Here is a 22,918-nt window from a genome sequence, read left to right as displayed (position 1 = left end):
AACAGTTTTGAGACCTGCATATAGCCCCGATGGTGGTGCGTATTAGGCGCATGCGCCCAGGCGAGCACCTGAGCCCTGAGATGAGGAGGGACAAAGGTCTCGATAGCCGGTTCAGACTCCGACCTTTGCGGGGAGCTGGCTTCCGGAGAAACCACACAGACATGGTGACAACCGATGGATTCCTGGTCAGAGTCTGTATTAAAGTTGGTGCGAGACACCTCCATGGGCTCAGGAGGTAGATCCTCCGGCTCGTCTAGCTCAAGGGGTACAAAAAATTTGGGAGCCGAAACGGATTTGCGCTTGGAGTGAGCTCGCTCCATACCGCGCTCCGAAAAACAGAGATCAATACGTGAGGAGACTGAGATTAGCTCTTCCAAGCTAGTGGGAATCTCTCAAGTAGAGAGAGCGTCCTTCACATGCTCCGCTAGACCTCGCCAAAAAATGGGGATTAGGGCCTTGTCGGACCATTCCAACTTGGACGCCAGTGTCCGAAAACGGACGGCATACTGGCTAACCGAGAGTGATCCCTGAGTAAGGGCGAGTAACTGCAGGGACGTATCATGCGTGACCCGAGGGCCGAGAAAAACTTGCCTGATGGCAGTTAGCAAGTTAGCCGCGGACCGAATCTCGGGGTCACCATGCTCCCACAGAGGCGTAGCCCATTCCAAAGCCTTGCCCGATAGTAGGGAGATAACAAAAGCCACCTTGGCCCGCTCCGTAGGGAATTGCGCAGCCAGCAGCTCCAGGTGTATCGAGCACTGGCTGATAAAACCCCTACAGGAGGCGCCATCCCCAGCATATTTATCGGGCAACGGAGGCGGGTAACTGTCGGTGCAAGGGCGGACATGGACATATGTCCTACTGCATCTGTGAGTGCCTGGATGGCAGCATCTGTAGCCTGCGCAGCTGCGAGAGACCTCTCAAGAGTAGCAAGACGAGCCACGAGATGACGCACAAGCTGTAACAGCTGCTGCTGATCTGCCATCTCTAGCCAGACCCTGGCGCTAGTATTATGTTATGAGCGGTGGAACGCACCAAATAAAATTAAAATAAAGTGCGTTCACCGCTCGGGGTCCACCGTGCGGTAGATGGGGTAACCGCTGCTAAAAGAGGCAGGGCACTCAGGCGGTAATGTGCACAGGGTTTTAGATGCACTCAGTGCACTAAAGCAGACTCTGTTATATGCACAGAGCTGACAACAAAAACATAAATACCGCTGAGTCTGTATAGAGTCACAGACTTCAGCGATGTGGACACGGTATTAAAGGTCACAGAAATAGCCTTAAACACCAGGACTATCTCCTCTAGACCTACCGTAAAAAATAAGGTACGAGGTGTCGCAACTGCGAACACCCGGAAGGCTGCAACCGCAGCTCGGCGTGAACAGAGCCGCAAGCAAGGCGCTGCAAGGACGCTGGCGCAATGCAAGACCCTTAGCTGCTGAAAAGGTATAGCTGGAGCGCGCTAGTGCTGCTACTGGCGGCTGCCCAATCACTCACACAATCATAATATCCGAGGGAAGGGGTTTCATAATAAGTCATCCACCAGTCCAAGCATCCATACCAAACACACAGCAGCAAGTATGAGAAATACTAGCGCATGGCGGAACAGCCATGCACACTTTTTATAGTGAGTGGGACCTTCCGGAAATCTCCAGAGCCCCGAGCTGAACCAATGGAATCAGGAGCAGGACCTGAGCACCTGACTCCTGAACTCCAATGGGAGCTCATTCCAGAAGCATGCTCAGAAGCTGGCTGAAAGGACTTAGCCTCTGGAGACAAATGTGAGGATCTGGATCTCTGCATAAGTATGGAAGGACACAGATTCCTAACAGCTATGAGCGCCGACCACTGGATGGCGATCTAAGCAATCTGGTACTGACAACCATAGAGATCTCCAGGAGAACTCGGGTTGTCATGCCGATACACCGGTGACCCGCGATCACATGACACGGGTCACCAATGTGCGTATTTCTGGCCCGATAGCTGGAGGCGCCATTTAAATGCCGCTGTCAGCGTTCGACAGCGGCATTTAACTAGTTAATAGCAGCGAATGGATCGCGATTCCACCCGCGGCTATTGCAGGCACATGTCAGCTGTTCAAAAGATGTGGGCTCACCGCCAGAGCCCATATCAAAAGGAGGGATACCGACATCGGCGTAAATATACGCCAGATGTCGATAAGGGGTTAAGATCATTGACGACTATAACCTGCTTTTTGCAACTTCATACTGCTCTCAGATTATATAGAGACCCTGATTCCAGTGATGTTTCACTGGGCTGCTTGTTACAGTTTTAATAAAAAATAAATAAATAAAAATCACAATTTTAAGCAACAGATTATTAAAAGACTAGTAAACCTGTTGCCAGGTAGTCCACAATATTCATGAGCTCTGTATATCCCCCGGCCCCACTAATTGGCAGCTTTCTGCATATACACTTTGTACACAGAAGGCTGTCAGTCCATGGTGTGGGCAGGGTTATACAGAAGTCAGCATTCAAAGAACTGCTAGAAACATTAATTTTATCAAAAACTCAGCAAGCACCCCAGTAGGTGATAAACTGCAGGAATCAGGGTTACTGCCCCTAACGACAGGTTCACCCAAGGTTAGTCTAATGCACATGGGGGCCTTAACTCTAGCAGAATTAGGTAGATTCCTTATTTACAGTGTACCAGATTCATAGTAGACAGACTTCAAACCTATTCTACATTATAGGCATTAATAAAAGGACACATACTCTTAATTTCTGAGTCAATCGTTGAAGCTCCTCTCGTAACCCTTTGTTGTCCTCCTGAACATCATGGACTTTCTTTTTCTCAGCTATCAGCTGCCTCTGGAAACTGCTTTGTGTCAGATCAATGTTCTTCTCCAGCTCCTGTAACACACAGGAATCTGTTAATAGTAATATCAGCACTATTGCTGAGGTTTCAGAAAGCACAGGAACAGTTTAACATTTCTCACCCAACTCTTCTACAGGCACGCAGCGATTAGCACACATCCTCAAGACTGAAGAGGCAGACTTAGGGGAGAGTCACACTGCCGTATTTTTCGTCCGAGAATCGCATCATAAAACTCGCACTGGCTGTCTGCTCTCCTGACCTGAGCTTAACAGCTGCATAGTAACCCATCATGCTGTCATGCTCAGGTCAGAGAGGTGCCGGCCATTCCGTTCAGTGCGATGCGATTATCGCAGGAGAAATACGCCAGTGTGTCTCTGCCCTTAATGTCTGAATGGGACAGATAAGCGGGATTCATTTTCATTATGTATACATTGCATAGCCAATATAAACAGAAGCAGGAGGACCCCCATTAAATATTATAGGGCCCGTCTGACTTCTGTTATTTGCTTAAACAGAAGAAAAATTGCAGCAAGTAGAATTTTTGTCGCTTGCTTGTATTTGTATCAGTTATGCAACATGGTAGCAATGGATGAAAGGCTGGTCATTATTCTATATTACATAGCAGTACTATCTTACAGCAGTGTGAGACTCCAGAAAAGCCAGTATGTGATTGGAGCGTGTGACGGCCAAGATCTGGAAAAATGACTGGCCAGTGCTGCACAGTAGTGGATCTATTAAAGGGGTTGTCTGATCTTAAAGAGAACCGGTCATCAGGATTTAGCTAAGTATAGATATGGCCATATTGCTGTGAAACGGATTAAAACGATACTTGTGTAGAAGAAATCGGTTTTGTGGCTTTTGTGTAATCATTGTTTGGCGTTTTCTTACAATGATATATTCGTGCATCTGGCAGGGTCTGATCTTGGTGCTCTGCCCCCTCTGTCTGTTTCCTGTATTTGAATGACAGGTTACTGATCCATCAGTGACCTGCTTCCTATTTTAAATATCTCACTGGCGCCTACATCAGGTCTTCAATAAAATGGGCTTTCACAAATCATCAATGTGGATATGCATGCGCTGCTGATGGCGCCATTCCATTGGAAATGTAACCTATGCAACAGCTCAATATTTAAAATAGGAGGCAGGTCACCGACGGATCAGTAACCAGTAATTCAAAAACAGAGGGGCCAGAGCACCAAGGTAAGACCCTGTCTACAGTCCCGCCCGTGCACGAATATATCATTATAAGAAAACGTCAATGATTACAAAAGAACCGCAAAATGATTTTCTTTATCACAGGCATCGTTTAACTCAGTATCACAGCGCCGGTATGGCCATGTCTGTGTTCAACAAATTCCTGCTGACAGGTTGTCTTTAAGCTACAAGTGTGGAGTCACAATGTGACTGCAGACATGTAAATCCTCACATCGTGCACACTGTGCATTGTATTCTCCGCTGCAAGGAGCGGGCGGCCATGTGACTGCAAGTGCGCGATTCCAAATAGACCATACCCAGCCTCGCTCAATACACTTGCATTGAGCGAGGGCGTGCCAATCTAGTCGGCACGTGACCACTTGTAGTCAATTCACATACTTGTGGACACAGGTTCACCATGCTGAGAGGATTCACAAGCCAGCCGTCTCATAGAATGACTACAGACTTGTAGTTTAAGACCGGACAAAATCTTTAAGCAACAGTAATATACATTAAGGGCAGTAATGTGTAGGTAACCCATTATTTGATGACTTGGCCCAACTGTTTTAAAAGTCTCCTCGGAGAAAACGGTTTCTTTGCCCACCCCCCATTCACCAGCAGTCAGCTCAATGCAGACCTTCTCTCCCTATCTGTAAAGCCTGCCCACCCAGCACGGTTCATGTGGGTCAGGTTGTACATGACGACGTGTGGTTATGAACAATACCTTAACTCTTCTTTCTCGATCATCCAGCCTGCTTTCAAGGAGATCCACTTTCTTTGTCAGCTCCTCGCGTTCAGCTAGGTGTTTATTTTCAGAAAGCAGCTTTAACTTTTTTAATGCAACATTTGCCCTATACAGCTCTTCTTCTGTTTCCTTCAGTCTCTTTTCCGTATTCCTCTCCCTTTCCTGAGATTTGCGCAGTCGTTCTCTTAGTATCCGGATTTCATTATTATGCCGGGATATAAGCTGGGAGACCTCATTTTCTGTATCCTCAAACTTATTTAAGGCCTTTTCCTGTCTGAACTGCAGCCTCTTTAGGGCCTTGTTTTCTTTCTGGCACTCTTCTAGTTTAATCTGAAGTTCTGTTACTTCATTTCTTAGTTCATTTATTTTCAAAAGCCGAGCTGAAAGAACTCTCTTGGTGACCACATCTATGTCCTTTGGTAGAGACTCTTTGTTTAGGCTCTGGGAACGAAATCCCCATCGTGGTGTCTTTTTACTTGATGAAAATTTGCTATTTACTTTTTTTAAACCTGAAATTACAAAACTACAATGGTAATTTCATAGACACACTCTCTATATGAATGACGTATAGAGGTGCCAAAAGGATAGACATTGTATTGACATAGCACATGATTTACAGCTTCCCTAATACCAGTCAAATATGTCCATGGACAGTCCCAATTCTAATGCTCTGCAACGTGCCTTCTACTCTTTTTGAGTGGGTGATTCTTCTTCATCCAGCACTACAGGTATTGGAGTTTTTCATTCACTTCCCAGTATGCATTGTATGTGTCGAAACGCAAAGCCCATCTCTCTCTATTATGACTATATGCATCCCAATCATTCCACTGAGACTGCCCTGACCAAAATTACTAACGACCTACTTACAGCCAAAGATAACGGACAATACTCTAGCCAGTGTCTCATTCATCCCGTCACAAGATCTGTGACGGTCCCAAAAGGCGAGATTACCACTGATCATGAATTAATGTTCATTCTAGCAAAAAGTCATTACTCTAGAGCAGACCTGGGCGTCTCACTTACACAGGTGTTTGCATCCTTGAGATGCAGATATACCAATCAAATCAGTGATGGAATAAAGAGCTGTCAGCTTGCGCCTCCATCACTGAACCTGATGTAGCATACCTGTGCCCTTGCCTCCTCCACTCCTTTCACTCACAGCATTATTTGTACCCTAGGCAGGATTTTCTCCACGTGGGTGATACTCTTCCCAGGTCCAGGTAGTAGGAGACTTTTTAGCCCCTTTATTCGGGCCATTTGTATTGCTTTGTAAAGGCTCATCCTGGCTCCTGGGAGAGGTTATTGCTACACCGTGCTTTTTGATAGTTGGCTTTATCTGGCCACTTTATTCTATTTGTTTCTTTTGCAGTACATATTCAACTGTACAGCTTCACTTGTATGGTATTAGTTGGCATACTTTTATTTCATATATGTGCTGCATTTGATTGATTATGTCTTGCACAAAATAATATGTTCATGGTGTAGCCAGGAAGGATTACGGCTCATTTGGGGTCTGGCAAGGGCACGGCCCTATTGTGGGTCATTGTGTGTGTTTTTTCTTTTTTTGCATTATGCATTTTTAAATGTTTTTAACCTTGCAGTGTTGTTGTGTTGTCACTTTAATAAAGACTTTGATATTATTTATTTGACGATCCCCGTGATTTGCATGCTACTTTTCTTCTCTCTTGGTCATGAATTACTCTAGCAGGTAATGGGAGATCTTTATTAGTGGTGCCCTCCAGCTTGTTTGTTCCGAGAGAGTAGCAGATGCAATAACCAGCTGTACCCAGGTACACAGCGCTGAGCGAAGGAACAGGGTTAGGCGAGTAGTTTTATTTGTTAGTACATTGTGGAAAAACTGTGGGGACACAATACTTTGCAAGGGGGCTGTGTGCGAACATCAGACTGTGTAGGGGGGCTTTGTGCAAATATAGTTTGTGAGGGGGGGGGGGATGTGTGGTGACAGCATACTGTGTAAGGGGACATCATATGTTGTGAGCGGATGATTAATTTAGAAGGGCTGAATAACAGGAGCAGTACAATTTATACATTTTATAAAAAGCAGTAAATTATATGGTTTTGATTAGCTGCCATTGATATGTATACATGTTAAAATGAACCATAAAACACTAAACAGAGTCAGCACACTTAGTTCTGCTACATCTTAAGTGATACAAATTAGTATAAAACAATATATAAAACAATAATGAGCAAAATTAAGTTCAAACATTCCATAATAGTCATGGTCTCTCCTGTAAACAACTGGGAAAATTAATGGCTGACCCCCGTCCTAGAGGATGGAATAAACCCTTTAGCTAAAAAGGAGGTCAAAGCATTTTGCTAAAGAGAAAAAACAAACAAACAAAAAAACTTACCTCTGTTATGTAATGGTGTGACAGATCTGACTTTATAGCCAGGCTTTTTGGTACGAGGTGACAAGGTCTTGGAGCTTGGTGTTGGTGATCGGTCAGACCCATATGTTGTGTTCTCATAATCATCAGAGTAATAAGAATCGCTACTTTTATCATCCTGGCTTCTATCCCGGTTGCCCCTTGTCCTCCCTCGGTCTGTTCTAGCCATGTCCTGGCCATCCTTCATGCTTTTCTTTGCAGTGTAAGTTTGCGAGCTTGTAGAATCCTGGCGGGATGAAGGACTCCTTCCTCTTCGTCCATCAGTCTCATGTTCCTGGGAGTGTGGGCTCCTGCTATTCATATCAATGAGTTATGCATTTCTGTCAGTAACAGATAAAAATGGACATACATTAAAAGGTAGGTATATACCATGCCTAAAGCACCTAGGGGAAAATTCATCAGAACTGGAGTTTTGTACTTCAGTCTTGATCCGAAGTACACTGGAATAAGATTCGCCAAATTGCTTAATAGGTCTACACTTCTTAATGAATTTGTTGCATCTTTCATTGGCCAATATGCCAGCATCAGAAAATGTACTGCATTCATGGACTGGAATGTATTTCTACCATAATTTACACCACCATGTAGTAAATTATAGTGACTGTGTAAGGGCATGTGCACACGCTGCAGATTCCTTTATTTCCTATGGAAAAAAAAAACGCAGTGCACATGCTGCGGATTTTTCCGCGGGTTACAATCCGCAGCATGTCAATTCTTTGTGCGGTTTTACACCTTATCATTATGAGGTGTGAAACCGCAGGGCAAAACCGCAGGCTAATCCGCAGGACTTTTGTCCTTCGGATTTACCTGCAGATTTTTCAACAAAATCCGCACAACCTATAAAAAACTACGTGGGCACATAGCCTTAGGCTTCTCTACACTACAAAAATGGGCATCGAAGTGGACACGGAAGGGCGTTATTAAAAGGGTTAAATGGCTTTGGGCCACTGATCTCACACTGCAGACACATAGATCAGGGGGGCCCACATCAAATTCAGGTTACTGCAGCCTGGTCCAAATGTGTTCTGAGCATAAGAACTGGCATCAAAGTGGGCAAACAGCCAATTTTCACACATTTGAATAAGAGTTTGGGGTTTTTAAGGGGTTAAATGACTTTGGACCACTGATGTCACACCAGCATTACATACCTGCATCAAGCTCCTGCTACTCCAGCCTCTACAGCCTGGCCTAAATGGGTTCTGAGCAGCAGAGCTGGCATAAAATGGGCAAATAGCTAGTCTTCACAGATTTAAAGAAGTACCGTAACTGGTGTTTCTTAAAGTGTAAGGGTATGTGCACACGCTGCGGATTCTGCTGCGTTTCCGCAGCGTTTTTGGCCGCTGCGGACACGCAGCAGTTTTAGCTGCGGTGTACAGTACCATTCAAATGAATGGTAAAAAAAAAAACAAAAACGCTGTGTAGACGTTGCGGAAAAATCCGCGCGGATTTGCTGCGGTTTTGAAACCGCAGAAAGAAGTGACATGTCAATTCTTTCTGCAGAATCCGCAGCGGGTTCCTATCTCCACCATTGTGGAGATGGTGAATCCGCAGGACCAAACCGCAGTCAAAACCGCAGATAATCCGCAGGTCTTTTGACCTGCGGTTTATCTGCGTTTTTTGCAAAATCCGTGCGGATTAATCTGCAGCGGATTCCGCAGCGTCTGCACACACCCTTAATTGACCTTGGGCCACTGGTCTTATAACAGCAGCACAAAACAGGACGATCTGCTGTACATCAAAACCAGTTTTCTTTCAGGTTGGTCAGAATGGTAACTGAACAAATAGCTGGCATCAGAGTTGGCAAATTGCAATTTTGTACCGATTTTAATAAGTTACTTATTCGTTCTAAGGGTTAAATGGGTTGTCCCATATTAAGCTAAATGTCTGCAGTATCTCTATGACTGCAGACTTGTGAATCCTTAAATTGCACACACTGCTCACTGTGAGGATTCTCCAGTGCCAGCGCCATGAGTGGCGAGCATGTGACTGCAGGAATGCCATTTGCATACTTTCGGCCACATTCTGACTAGACGTGTCTGGCCTCGCTCAATTCACTTGCATTGTGCAAAGCCGTTGGCTGTGACAGCATGTGTGCAAATCACAAACTAGCGGTCACACGCCCGCTGGGGAATCCTCACAGTGAGCAGTGCTGAAAGAAAGCGGATTTTGATGTGAATCTTCCTTTTGTGCTGGTGATATAAGACCAGTGGCCCAAGGTCATTTAACCCCTTAAAAAAGTTACTTATTTAAATCTGTGAAAACTAGCTATTTGCCCGCTTTGATGCCGAGGACCTGTTTCGGCCAGGCTGGAGTGACCAGAATTTGATGCGGGCATCATTATCTATGTAATGGTGGTGTGAGATCAGTGACCCAAAGTCATCTAACCCCTTAAAAACAACAGTTAGTTTTGAATAACTATTTGCCCACTTTGATGCCAGTTCTCATGTCCAGAACCCATTTGGGCCAGGCTGGAGGGACCTGAATTTCATGTGGTGTTACCTGATGTGTGTTGGCAGTGTGAGATCAGTGACCCAAAGTCCGTTAACCCTTTTAATAACGTCCTTCCATGTCCACTTTGATGTCCATTTTTCTGCCAGTTTTATCATTTTTGTAGCTGGTCTAAGTGTATTCACATCAGGACTCCTGGCTTCATTGTATTTTATTATTGTGATTTTTTACTTGCTGTCAAATCCGTAAAAACCAGAAAATAAAAATGCTGAATAAGAAACCTACTTCAGCATCATATGTAGTCCCCATAAACTTCTTTAATTTTAAACAGGCCTGCAAAGTATATATCTAAGCATATTTACTGTAATTGTAATACATGTTTAGAGACAGGCTGACCTAATACATGCACATACAGTTAGGCCCAGAAATATTTAGACAGTGACAGAATCTTCAGGATTTGAGCTCTGCATGCCACTATTTTGGATTTAAAATGAAACAACTGAGAAGCAATGAAGTGCAGACTTTCAGGTTTAATTTAAAGAGTTAAACAAAAATATCCTGTGAAACATTTAGGAATTTCAACCATTCTATAAACCGCCTCATTTCAGGAGCCCAAAAATAATTGGACAAATTAAGTTTATCATAAATATAATCATTTTTAACACGTTGTAGAGAATCCTTTGTAGGTAATGACTGCCTGACGTCTGGAAGCCATGGACGTCACCAAACACTGGGCTTCTTCCTTTGTGATGCTTTGCCAGACCTTTACTGTAGCTGACTTCATTTGTTTCTTGTTTGTGGGTCTTTCAGCCTTAAGTTTTGTCTTAAAGAAGTTGTTCACTACTTAGACAACTTTCTCTCATTTCACACGCTTGGCTCCGATAAAATAATAAAGCTTATACTTGCCTCCTGTGCTGTTGCCATTCCCGCGGTGTCGGCATTCGCTCTCTTCGGCGCTCTCGTGCTTTGTTGTGACACATGACCCCGACAACCAATCAGTGCTGGCGTCACTATCTCCGCCTCCTGTCGAACTGAACATGACGAAGACGTGTCAGGGATCAGCTGCAGCCCGGACTTCCTCTTCATGTTCGATTTGTCTGAATGCGGAGACAGTTACCCCGGCGCTGATTGGGCTCCGGGGTCACATGTCACAACAACAACACAAGTAGTGAACCATCTGTGTTTGCTTTCATGAAATCTTCTCTTTAAGCTAGATTTAGATACTGAAGCACCCACTTCCTTGAGAATGTTCTTCACTTGGGTGGGAAGGGGATTTTCTTCACCATGGAAAAAATTCTGCAATCATCCACCACTGTTGTCTTCTGTGGACATCCATGCCTTTTTGCGTCCCCAATATCACCAGTGCCTTTTTGTTGTTGCAGAAAGTACTAAATTGTTGATTTGGCCACTCCCAACATTTCTGCTGTCTCTCTCTCAGATGATCTTTTTTTCCAGCCTAATTATGGTCTGTTTCTCTTCAACTGAGTTGAAGCGTTTTGTGGGTTCACAGCAACAGCTTTCAAATGCAAATGCCATACCTGGAATCCACTCCAGACCTTTTACCTGCTTAAATTGATGATGGATTAATGAGGAAATGCAGCCCATTAAAGAGCTTTTGAGATAATTGTCCAATTACTTACTTTTGGTCCCTTAAAAAAAGAGGCATCTACATATAAAAGGGCTGTAATTCTTAAACCCTTAGGGTACGCTCCCACAGTCAGTAAACGCTGCAGGTTGGATGCTGCATACATCCGTGTAGTGATGGGATTTCAAGAAATCCCATGTCCACTCTGCGTGCTCTGACACCTGCAGAGACGGACATGCGGCACATCTTTCCAGACAACAGCATGTCTATTTATCTTGTGGAGACGCGAGTCTCTGCAAGATAAATTTCACCCGTCCAATGTATTGTATGCGGTGATTCTGCATGTTTTAGTGAACACATGCGGAATCACCTGCGTTCAAAAGCCGGCAGTGGACATGTGCTGCGTCCAAAGCTCTGCCAATTACTGACCGTGTGGACGTAGCCTTACTGTAATTAGGATGCGAATACCCTCAAATTAAAGCTGAGAGTCTGCACCTTAAGGCCATATTGATTAAGTAACTGTACCTTGAATATGTTTTGGTAAACAGCAAAAATTCCAAAACTTGTGTCACTGTCCAAATATTTCTGGACCTAAATGTATACATAAAGCTTTTATGAAAGGCTCTAAGGACTCATTCAGACATCCATTTTTTTTGCATACGAGTGCTATCCGTATTTTTTTAGCGCTTCTACCTACAATAGTGAATGGCGCTATTCACGTCTGATTTTTCATGAACTGAGCGGTCAGCACAAAATTTGCAGAGACATGTCTGATATTGTTCAGATTGTTGGATCAAAATTAGCAATGCAATTCTGTGGATGCATGAAAAATAGACCAGACAGCACTCGGATGCCATCCATGTGCTTTCCATTTTTTCACGGAGTGCTATATTGGAAAAAGATAGAGAAACTGTTTTTTGGTTTGTTTCTCAACTAAGAAACTGGTGAAACTCAAACCAAACTGATGACACGGTGATCAAAAACACTGAGATATGAGAAAATCACTGATGTGTGATTGAGGCCTAACATAAGCAGAGACAAATGAAATGCTAAGATCTAGCAAAAGGCGTTAACCACCAAACCACAGAACAGCAGCCAGCATTGAGAAGCTGCTCAGAAGTTCGGGTGCTAACCGAGTGTCTTCGGCAAGCTCGAATAATATGCTTGAGACCCCGCTCTTAAACAGCCACAACACACTTCATTTGTTTCTTGTTTGTGGGTCTTTCTGCCACAAACATATAGGACCTGTTGAAGTGCATTGTGCACGAAACGGCTGTCGTCCGTCTGTTTACATCTCTCCCGTGCCGATGCTTTGTCAATATGAAATAAAGTGAATCATTTCAAGTGAACGGTGAGTGCCATCCGGCTGTCTAACAGCCGCGGGGTCTCGAACATAATATTCGAGCTTGCCGAAGACACTCGGTTAGCACCTGAGTATGCCCAGATGACACCTTATCCGAACACGTTCGCTCATTGCTTTTGCTCATCCCTTCAAGTTTCTATCAAGTGTCAAATATTGTGTAATCTCTCCTGCTTGGCGGCTGCAGAAACTGTGGACAGAGAGCCACCAAACATGCGCTGTCACCCATCCGCCAACACAAGAATAGGAGGAGACACTTGTACTAGTGAATCAAATAATATTACTTGTATGGTCAACACATCATAAAAGTGAGTTACCCTTAGGTCGCATGCAGACGTGTGAATTACAGGTGAAATATCCATGATTTATCAGATTGTGGTAACACATATTAATTAGAATCTATGGTTCTATGGGATTTTTGCTGATCAAGAAACATGTCCATTTTTTATCTAAATCAGTGAGTCCAGGATTAAAAGCAAATATTGCCATCCGTGTTATGGATTGCAGAAGCTTTACAATGTATTTATTTCTCACAAGAAAATCACTGATGGGAAAAGCTGAGTGATTCTGAATGGGGTCTAAGGCTATGTGCACACGCTGCGGATTGGTATCTGCGGAACCGCAGGTAAAATGTCCTGCGGTTTTACCTGCGGATTGGCCTGCGGTTTATCACCTCTATAATGGAGGAGATGGTAAACCGCAGCAGAATCCGCAGAAAAGAAGCGACATGTCATTTCTTTCTGCGGATTCAAAACCGCAACTTTTCCGCAGTTAAAAATCCACAGCATGTGCACAGCAGAATGTAAATCTCATAGACTTACATACTACTGTACACTGTCTGCAGAACTGCCGCAGATCCACAGCAAAAACCGCAGCGGATCCGCAGCAAAATCCTCAGCGTGTGCACAGCAGAATGTAAATCACATAAGATAACATGCTACTGTACACTGTCTGCAGAACTGCTGCAGTTCTGCTGCAGCCAAAACCACAGCAGATCCGCAGCAAAAACCGCAGCGTGTGCACAAAGCCTAATGGGACATCACATTCACACTTCCGTATTGTAATCAGGTTCTCACTTTTAGGAAGCTAAATCAAATAATGTGACAGACTGACAAAACATGCAGGTGTGATCAAGGCCTCAAAGGGGTTCACCATGATGTTGATACTGATGACCCAATCTACGGCCTCGTACAGTATTTGACCTCATTATTTGGGGCCAAAGTCAGGAATGGGACAATCAGAGGGAAAGTATAATAGAAACACGTCACCATTTCTGGATTTTTGACCCTCTACTGGTTTTGGGTTACAAATACTGGACGTGGCCTTATGGTAGGGCCAGATGATGTGGTCACAATGTCACCCAATGAGATCGCTTGTCCTTTTCTCTTTCCAAAAAATAGGTCATCAAGATCAAATCATGAGGCACTCTCACCGATCAGCAGCTTTAAGGGCCAAGGTGTCATCACTACTTAACAGGTACAGCGCTGCACCTATGCCTGGTGCCCTTAAGGCTGTGTGCACACGATGCGGATATGCAGCGGATCCACAGCGGATTTTTCCGTGCAGAAACATTGCATATCCGCAATGTGATGTACAGTAGCATAGAACTCAATGTAAAAAAAAAAAACGCTGTGCAGACGCTGCGTATTTTTCAGCGCGGTTTTCCTGCGGTACAAAATCCGCAGCATGTTACTTCTTTTGTGCGGTTTTCCATCTCCCCTGTCTCCAAATCCGCAGTGAAAAACCGCAAGAAAACCACAGGAAAAATTGGAGAAATCCACATGAAAAACGTAGGACATTTGACCTGCGGATTTCTTCAATTCTGCGCTGAAAAATCCGCAGGGCCAAAAAGTCCGTCTGCACTCAGCCTTAATGGGACTTATATAGAGCGTCAATGCCAGGATCATCCCAGACCTGCAGCTGGGGAACTATTAACAGCCCCCCACCAATCACCTGAGAGCGAGCCCCCCCCCCACCACCACCAATCACCTGAGAGCGAGCCCCCCCCCCACCACCAATCACCTGAGAGCGAGCCCCCCCCCCACCAATCACCTGAGAGCGAGCCCCCCCCCCACCAATCACCTGAGAGCGAGCCCCCCCCCACCAATCACCTGAGAGCGAGCCCCCCCCACCACCAATCACCTGAGAGCGAGCCCCCCCCACCACCAATCACCTGAGAGCGAGCCCCCCCCACCAGCAATCACCTGAGAGCGAGCCCCCCCACCACCAATCACCTGAGAGCGAGCCCCCCCCACCACCAATCACCTGAGAGCGAGCCCCCCCCACCACCAATCACCTGAGAGCGAGCCCCCCCCACCACCAATCACCTGAGAGCGAGCCCCCCCCACCACCAATCACCTGAGAGCGAGCCCCCCCCACCACCAATCACCTGAGAGCGAGCCCCCCCCACCACCAATCACCTGAGAGCGAGCCCCCCCCACCACCAATCACCTGAGAGCGAGCCCCCCCCCACCACCAATCACCTGAGAGCGAGCCCCCCCCCACCACCAATCACCTGAGAGCGAGCCCCCCCCCACCACCAATCACCTGAGAGCGAGCCCCCCCCACCACCAATCACCTGAGAGCGAGCCCCCCCCTCCACCAATCACCTGAGAGCGAGCCCCCCCCCTCCACCAATCACCTGAGAGCGAGCCCCCCCCCCCCAATCACCTGAGAGCGAGCCCCCACCAATCACAGGAAGACTAGTCTGTACACTACCTACATGTCAGACAATGAAGCCGTCTTCACAGTGTGTATTGTACCCACCGCCACATGCATGGCACAGATATGCAATCAGGACACAATATGTCGGAATCTGAGACCCCGATATAGCGCAGGGACGTGCGGGCCGCAGTCGGTCGTACCCCGCTGGTCGGTGAGCCGCGGTCGTCCTCAGTCCCGGGCCTCTGAGCTGTGCAGGTCGCTGAGCGGGGCCGTGGTAGCTCCGGGCCGCTTTCTATTTACACGCAGCTCCACGGTAACCGCTCTGTAACCGCACCAACCACAGCGCTGAGTTCTCTCCACTCCCAGGAGCCGCAGCAGGCAGAGCTGCAAGCGGCCCGCTCATTAGAGGATGCGAGTCCCCGTGTGATTGGTCCGAGCACTCCGTGATCTGCTGCTCTCCCTGTGCTGGTTACCAGGCAGCGGCTGTAGTCACGGGGTGCAGTCACCCATGACACAATCACAGTGTGCCACCACGGGCTCCCAGAGCGGTTCTGTGGGCACGCGGGCTACTCCCAGCTATGTATGGTCACCTTGTGGTAGTAGGAGCGCACTGGCAGCACGGTCGCCACTGCCAACGGGCACAATGTTTCTCACTGACACATCAGGAAACCACGAGGGCACAGTGTGATTGTCTGCAGCCCCTAATATGAGGCCATCAGCTGTATTCCCTGTGACTGGTGATAAATCCACACCGTGTCTCCAGCGTCACATTAGAATCCTGTGCGGTAAGCTAGGCTTGTCACCAATAATGGGTGGCGGCAGCGTCGGACTGGCCCACCGGGGAGCCGGAGGATTCTCCGGTGGGCCCTGGCATCTGGTGGGCCCAAGGTGCTCCAGTCCGACGCTGGGTGGCGGGGCCACAGACACCAGTGCGTCCGGGCACTTTACAGACGCCAGCACTACCAAGGGGTTAGCCGGGGCTTCGGCTGTTTGTTTCTGTTGCTATAGGTCCTTCCTGACAGGTCGTTACTAACCTCCTGCCTGCAGCTATGGGCTCGTTCACACTGGCGAGTAGCAGCTCATGATTCTCTCATGCAAGAGAGTCGGATTCTGTCTGAAAATAATCCTCGGCTCAAACTCTCAGGAACCGAGGTCACTTTACTGTTAACCTAGTCTCTAGCATGCGAGTTTTCCGTCTTCTCCATTGTCTTTGTGAGTCGTCATATATCAGACTGCATTCAGATGACATCCGAGTGCAGTTCGATGTTTTGCACTCACCCATAGAATTGTATGGGTGCGCGCCGTCCGATATATGTTGCCAATTGTAGCATGCAGCAGCTTTTTTCCTCATGCCGACTCAGCAAGGGAAAATAACGCTAATCAGTACTGCTCCATAGTATAACATTGGTGTGAGTGCCAGTGCTGTTGATCGGCCCTAAAAGATCAGGAGCCCAAGCCCCAAAGTAAGTGTTTCCCAATGCAACCTCCCCACCACTTAAAAGAGGATCTATACATACACAATATAATTACAGTATACCACTGTTGCCAAGCTAAAATACACCATACAAGGACTAATGTTACCAAAATTACTGCTACACAAGACCAAGATTATACCGCTACACAATGTCCTCTACCATCACCACTACTCAGTGAGTACATGGCATTATGATAGGACCATTACCTCTACATGACTCACACTGTACAAAGACCAATAATGCCGCCATACACCTACCACTGCATAACTGAGATGCAGTAAGCTCTTACTAAATTGAGGGGAAAGAAACGCTATTGAACAGACCGATATTGCCGCCATACGATGACCATATAGTGGTAGATACCAGTCCTGCCAACCATATTACGGAGATTACAGTATAGTGACTTACAGCTGCCGTTCTTTGTGATGGTGTAGTTTATTTTTCTCATCTTTTTCATTTGGTCCAGACCACCATAACAATTTCTTCCAGACAGGACTCGTCTGCAGAGTTTACAACAAAGACACATCTGACTTCTCATATTTCCAGTACCGTCCTCATCTATTCCCAACCTGCACAACCTCCCCATCCTGCCGGCTCTTGTGGCGTGGAGCAGTGACCCCAATACTAATATTATGTCATTACTATGATTACCCCTTCACAAATTAATGCTACAAAGACTGTGTGTCAGATAAAGGGCCTATAAAAATAATAGCGCCCAATAGAAAGTAGTAAAGACCCCACTGTGCTACCTTGCAAGTAATAATGCCAGATATGGTTATAATATCTGAAGTGTCAGCTCCATGCAACAAATACCCTTGAGTATGCATGATTGTCCCCACAGCTCCCTACGCACTGTATGATTGTCCCCACAGCTCCCTACGCACTGTATGATTGTCCCCACAGCTCCCTACGCACTGTATGATTGTCCCCACAGCTCCCTACGCACTGTATGATTGTCCCCACAGCTCCCTACGCACTGTATGATGGTCCCCACAGCTCCCTACGCACTGTATGATGGTCCCCACAGCTCCCTGCGCACTGTATGATGGTCCCCACAGCTCCCTGCGCACTGTATGATGGTCCCCACAGCTCCCTGCGCACTGTATGATGGTCCCCACAGCTCCCTGCGCACTGTATGATGGTCCCCACAGCTCCCTGCGCACTGTATGATGGTCCCCACAGCTCCCTGCGCACTGTATGATGGTCCCCACAGCTCCCTGCGCACTGTATGATGGTCCCCACAGCTCCCTGCGCACTGTATGATGGTCCCCACAGCTCCCTGCGCACTGTATGATGGTCCCCACAGCTCCCTGCGCACTGTATGATGGTCCCCACAGCTCCCTGCGCACTGTATGATGGTCCCCACAGCTCCCTGCGCACTGTATGATGGTCCCCACAGCTCCCTGCGCACTGTATGATGGTCCCCACAGCTCCCTGCGCACTGTATGATGGTCCCCACAGCTCCCTGCGCACTGTATGATGGTCCCCACAGCTCCCTGCGCACTGTATGATGGTCCCCACAGCTCCCTGCGCACTGTATGATGGTCCCCACAGCTCCCTGCGCACTGTATGATGGTCCCCACAGCTCCCTACGCACTGTATGATGGTCCCCACAGCTCCCTACGCACTGTATGATGGTCCCCACAGCTCCCTACGCACTGTATGATGGTCCCCACAGCTCCCTACGCACTGTATGATGGTCCCCACAGCTCCCTACGCACTGTATGATTGTCCCCACAGCTCCCTACGCACTGTATGATTGTCCCCACAGCTCCCTACGCACTGTATGATTGTCCCCACAGCTCCCTACGCACTGTATGATTGTCCCCACAGCTCCCTACGCACTGTATGATTGTCCCCACAGCTCCCTACGCACTGTATGATTGTCCCCACAGCTCCCTACGCACTGTATGATGGTCCCCACAGCTCCCTACGCACTGTATGATGGTCCCCACAGCTCCCTGCGCACTGTATGATGGTCCCCACAGCTCCCTGCGCACTGTATGATGGTCCCCACAGCTCCCTACGCACTGTATGATGGTCCCCACAGCTCCCTGCGCACTGTATGTGTCACGGGGGCTTAGTTCAACTAAGGCTGAAATACCCGGGGCCCCTGTGGTGTCCCTTTACTAGGGGAAACCCTGTCTGACCCTCAACCCAGGGTTTTTGCTGAAGGTGCAAATGCCTGAGCCTCCGACCTTTCCTTATCTCCTGCTCAGCCCTGCACTTAACCCTCCACCCTCCACCCAGTGAGAAGTCACCACCAAAGCTCCCACACAAATAATGACAGACAGGGAGAACTTAAACTGCACTGCGCCGCACACACACAGGAATAAACAGTAATGTGAACAGGGCACAACTAAACACAAATATGGGAAGGAGAAAGGATAACGACGGATCATACGACACCAGATATGAATCTCTCTCTCTTGAACACCTCCACTCCAGACCGGAACCACTTGGTATGAAACACAAGCTATAATCGGCGACGCCCATAGGCTAGCATGACTATTTAAAGACCGTGGGCGTGACTAACCATCCAACCTGGTCTCCAGCAGGATTAACCCCCGAGAGCCTGAAGATCAGGCCGGCGCCACTGAGGCTATAGTGGCTGGAGGTGGAACTACCTCTGCCTGCCGGATGCTGTGGTGTGAACAGCGTCCGACATGACAGTATGATAGTCCCCACAGCTCCCTGTGCACTGTATGATGGTCCCCACAGCTCCCTATGCACTGTATGATGGTCCCCACAGCTCCCTATGCACTGTCTCATGGTCTTCACAGCTCCCTACACACTGTATGATGGTCCCCACAGCTCCCTACGCACTGTATGATGGTCCCCACAGCTCCCTATGCACTGTCTCATGGTCTCCACAGCTCCCTACGCACTGTATGATGGTCCCCACAGCTCCCTACGCACTGTATGATGGTCCCCACAGCTCCCTATGCACTGTCTCATGGTCTTCACAGCTCCCTACACACTGTATGATGGTCCCCACAGCTCCCTACGCACTGTATGATGGTCCCCACAGCTCCCTATGCACTGTCTCATGGTCTCCACAGCTCCCTACGCACTGTATGATGGTCCCCACAGCTCCCTACGCACTGTATGATGGTCCCCACAGCTCCCTACGCACTGTATGATGGTCCCCACAGCTCCCTACGCACTGTATGATGGTCCCCACAGCTCCCTACACACTGTACGATGGTCCCCACAGCTCCCTACGCACTGTATGATGGTCCCCACAGCTCCCTACGCACTGTATGATGGTCCCCACAGCTCCCTACACACTGTACGATGGTCCCCACAGCTCCCTACGCACTGTATGATAGTTCCCACAGCTCGCTACGCACTGTATGATGGTCCCCACAGCTCCCTATGCACTGTCTCATGGTCTCCACAGCTCCCTACACACGGTATAATGGTCCTCGTAGCTCCCTATATTCAGTATGATGGCCCCCACAGCTCACTATGACCAGTATGATGGCCTCTACAACTCGCTATATCCTGTATAATATCCCCCATAGCCCAATATATACTGTATAACGGCCCCTGCATCCCAATATATACTGTATGATGGCCCACTCACACCCTTGTACACTATATTATGGCATCCACTTCCCCTTATGTATACACTGTAGTATGATGACCCCCACAGTCCCTTATCTATAGTATGTTACATATATGTATAGTTGTGGGAGAAAGTGCCCCTTTCCTGATTTCCTATTCATTTGCATGTTTTTCCACACTTAAAAAATTCAGATCACCAAACAAATTTAAATATTAGACAAAGATAACACAGTAATCACGAAATTCTATTTTTAAATGAAGGTCTTTATTAAGGGAAAAAGAAATCCAAACCTACAGGGTCCTGTGTGAAAAAGTGCTGACCCCCTCCTTGAAACATACATTGTGTGTGTTTTATCACATCTTTGGGATGCTGAGTTCAAATTCCCTGGCCACACCCAGGCTTGATTACTGCCACACCAGTTCTCAATCAAGTAATCATTTAAAAAAGACCTGCCTGACAAAGTGAAGTAGACCAAAAGTTCCTTAAAAGCTAGACATACTGGAACAAATGAGAAACAAATTCATTGAAATCTATCAGTCTCGAAAAGGTTATAAAGCCATTTCTAAAGCTATGGGACTCCAGCAGACTTCAGTGAGAGCCTTTATCCTAAAATGGAGAAAACATGGAGCAGTGGTGAAGCTTCCCAGGAGTGGCCGGTAGACCAAAATTACCCCAAGAGCGCAGTGACGACTCATCCAATAGGTCACAAAAGACCCCACAACAACATCCAAAAAGCTGCAGGTCTCACTTGCCTCAGTTAAGGTATTCAAAACTCCACCATAAGAAAGAGACTGTGCAAAAATGGCCTGCATGGCAGAGTTCCAAGATGAAAACCACTGCTGAGCAATAAGAACATAAAGGCTAGTTTCAATTTTGCCAGAAAACATCCTGATGATCCCCAAGACTTTTGGGAGAACACTCTGTGGACTGACGAGACAAAAGTTGAACTTTTTGGAAGGTGTACTATATGTCCCATTTCATCTGGTGTAGAAGTAATACAGACATTCAGAAAAGGAACATCATACAAACAGTAAAATATGGTGGAGGTAGTGTGATGGTCTGGGGCTGTTTTGCTGCTTCAGGATCTGGAAGACTTGCTGTGGTAAATGGAACTATGAATTCTGCTGTCTACCAAAAAATCCTCAAGGAGAATATCCAGCCATCTGTTCGTGACCTCAAACTGAAGCACACCTGGGTTATGCAGCAGGACATTGATCCTAAACATACCAGCAAGTCCATCTCTGAAAGACTGAAGAAAAACAAAATTAAGACTTTGGAGTGGCCTAGTCAAAGTCCTGATCTTAATCCGATTGAGATGCTGTGACGTGACCTTAAATAGGTGGTTCATGCTCAGAAACCCTCCAATGTAGCAGAATTACGGTATTTTTCAGACTATAAGATGCAGTTTTTTCCTCCCAAAATTTGGATGAAAATGGGGTGTGCGTCTTATAGTCCGGATGTACTGGCTCTGGCTGTGGTAGGGAGGTGGGGGAGCGGTTTCGTTGGAGAAGCGGGTCACAGAGGTAGGAGCTGGCGGCTCCGGCTTACTCCTGTGCCCGCTGCTAAAGAGAAATGACTACTCACTGCATTCCACATCCATGGGCGTGGAGGGCAGTGAATATTCATTTTTTTTTGGCATCCTGGTATGATTGGTCCCATCCATATTCTGGTATGATTGGCCCCATCTCGTTCCTGGTATGCATGGCCCCATCAGAAAAGATTAAAAAAGCCACACCATTACACTTACCTTCCTCTGCTCCCTCGCAGTGTCCTGCTCCGTTGCCAGCAGCTGCTTAATGATGGTAAGCAGCGCATGGCAGAGACGTCATGTGCTGCTCACAAGCAGAGCACAGCTGCCGGAATACTCACCGGGACTGTTCATTGCAGAGAGCAGTGAGTAATCATTGATCTTCAGTAGCGCGCAGTGTCAGCCACTGGTTTCCTGCTGCTACCGGCGGTCATGTGTGCTGCTACTTAAGAGAAATGAATATTCACTTAAGGTTTTTTGGCAACATTGGAATTAATTAGAGACACACCTGTGGATGAATTTAACGTGCACCTGAAACACGCTGCTTCTTTGTGTAGCATGATGGCAAAGTCTAAAGAAATCAGCCAATATATTAGGAAAAGAATTGTGGACTTGCACAAGTCTGCCTCATCCTTGGGTTCAAATTTAAGATACCTGAAGGTGCCTCATTCATCTGTGCAAACAATTTTATAAGCAAGTACAAACAAGATGAGAATGTCCAGGCATCATACCGTTCAGGAAGGATACAGGTTCTGTGTCCCAGAGATGAATGTGCTTTGGTCCGACATACTGTATGCATATCAACCTAAGGACAAAAGCAAAAGACCTTATAAAAATGATGGTGGAAGCTGGTAAGATTGTGTCAATATCCACAGTGAAATGAGTACTGTATCAACATGGGCTGAAAGATCACTCTCTCAGGAAGAAGCCATTACTCCAACAGTTACATAAAAAAGCCAGATTAATGTTTGCAAATGCACACCTGAACAAAGACCTTAATTTTTGGAGACATGTCCTGTGGTCTGATGAAACTAAAATTGAACTTTTTGGGCATAATGACCATCGTTGCGTTTGGAGGAAGAAGGGAGAAGCTCAG

At 46.9% G+C, this 22,918-nt stretch overlaps 1 protein-coding gene across 6 annotated transcripts in view; it reads right to left on the bottom strand.

Moving 5' to 3' along the window:
* Positions 1-22,575, bottom strand: part of LCA5 (lebercilin LCA5) — a 36,601-nt gene extending 14,026 nt beyond the window's left edge. Inside the window, exons 1-4 of one of the 6 annotated variants that reach the window (XM_073589696.1) lie at positions 22,554-22,575; positions 7,156-7,511; positions 4,760-5,289; positions 2,739-2,876 (exon numbers count right to left, since the gene is read on the bottom strand). In XM_073589696.1, coding sequence (XP_073445797.1) covers positions 2,739-2,876; positions 4,760-5,289; positions 7,156-7,492 — 1,005 coding nt within the window. In that variant the 5' untranslated portion in view covers positions 7,493-7,511; positions 22,554-22,575. Of the gene's footprint in view, positions 1-2,738; positions 2,877-4,759; positions 5,290-7,155; positions 7,512-15,306; positions 15,692-17,131; positions 17,224-19,132; positions 19,187-22,553 lie in introns of those variants that run through there. The other 5 variants (XM_073589694.1, XM_073589693.1, XM_073589695.1 and 2 more) reach the window with 5 other exon arrangements.
* Positions 22,576-22,918: the final 343 nt, after the last annotated feature.

This window comes from Dendrobates tinctorius, unplaced genomic scaffold (genome assembly GCF_039654945.1).
Source record: "Dendrobates tinctorius isolate UK_male_01 unplaced genomic scaffold, ASM3965494v1 ptg000111l, whole genome shotgun sequence".
Lineage (NCBI taxonomy): Eukaryota > Metazoa > Chordata > Amphibia > Anura > Dendrobatidae > Dendrobates > Dendrobates tinctorius.
Note: the sequence above shows the minus strand (reverse complement) of the source record. Positions and strands in the feature narration are given on the sequence as shown.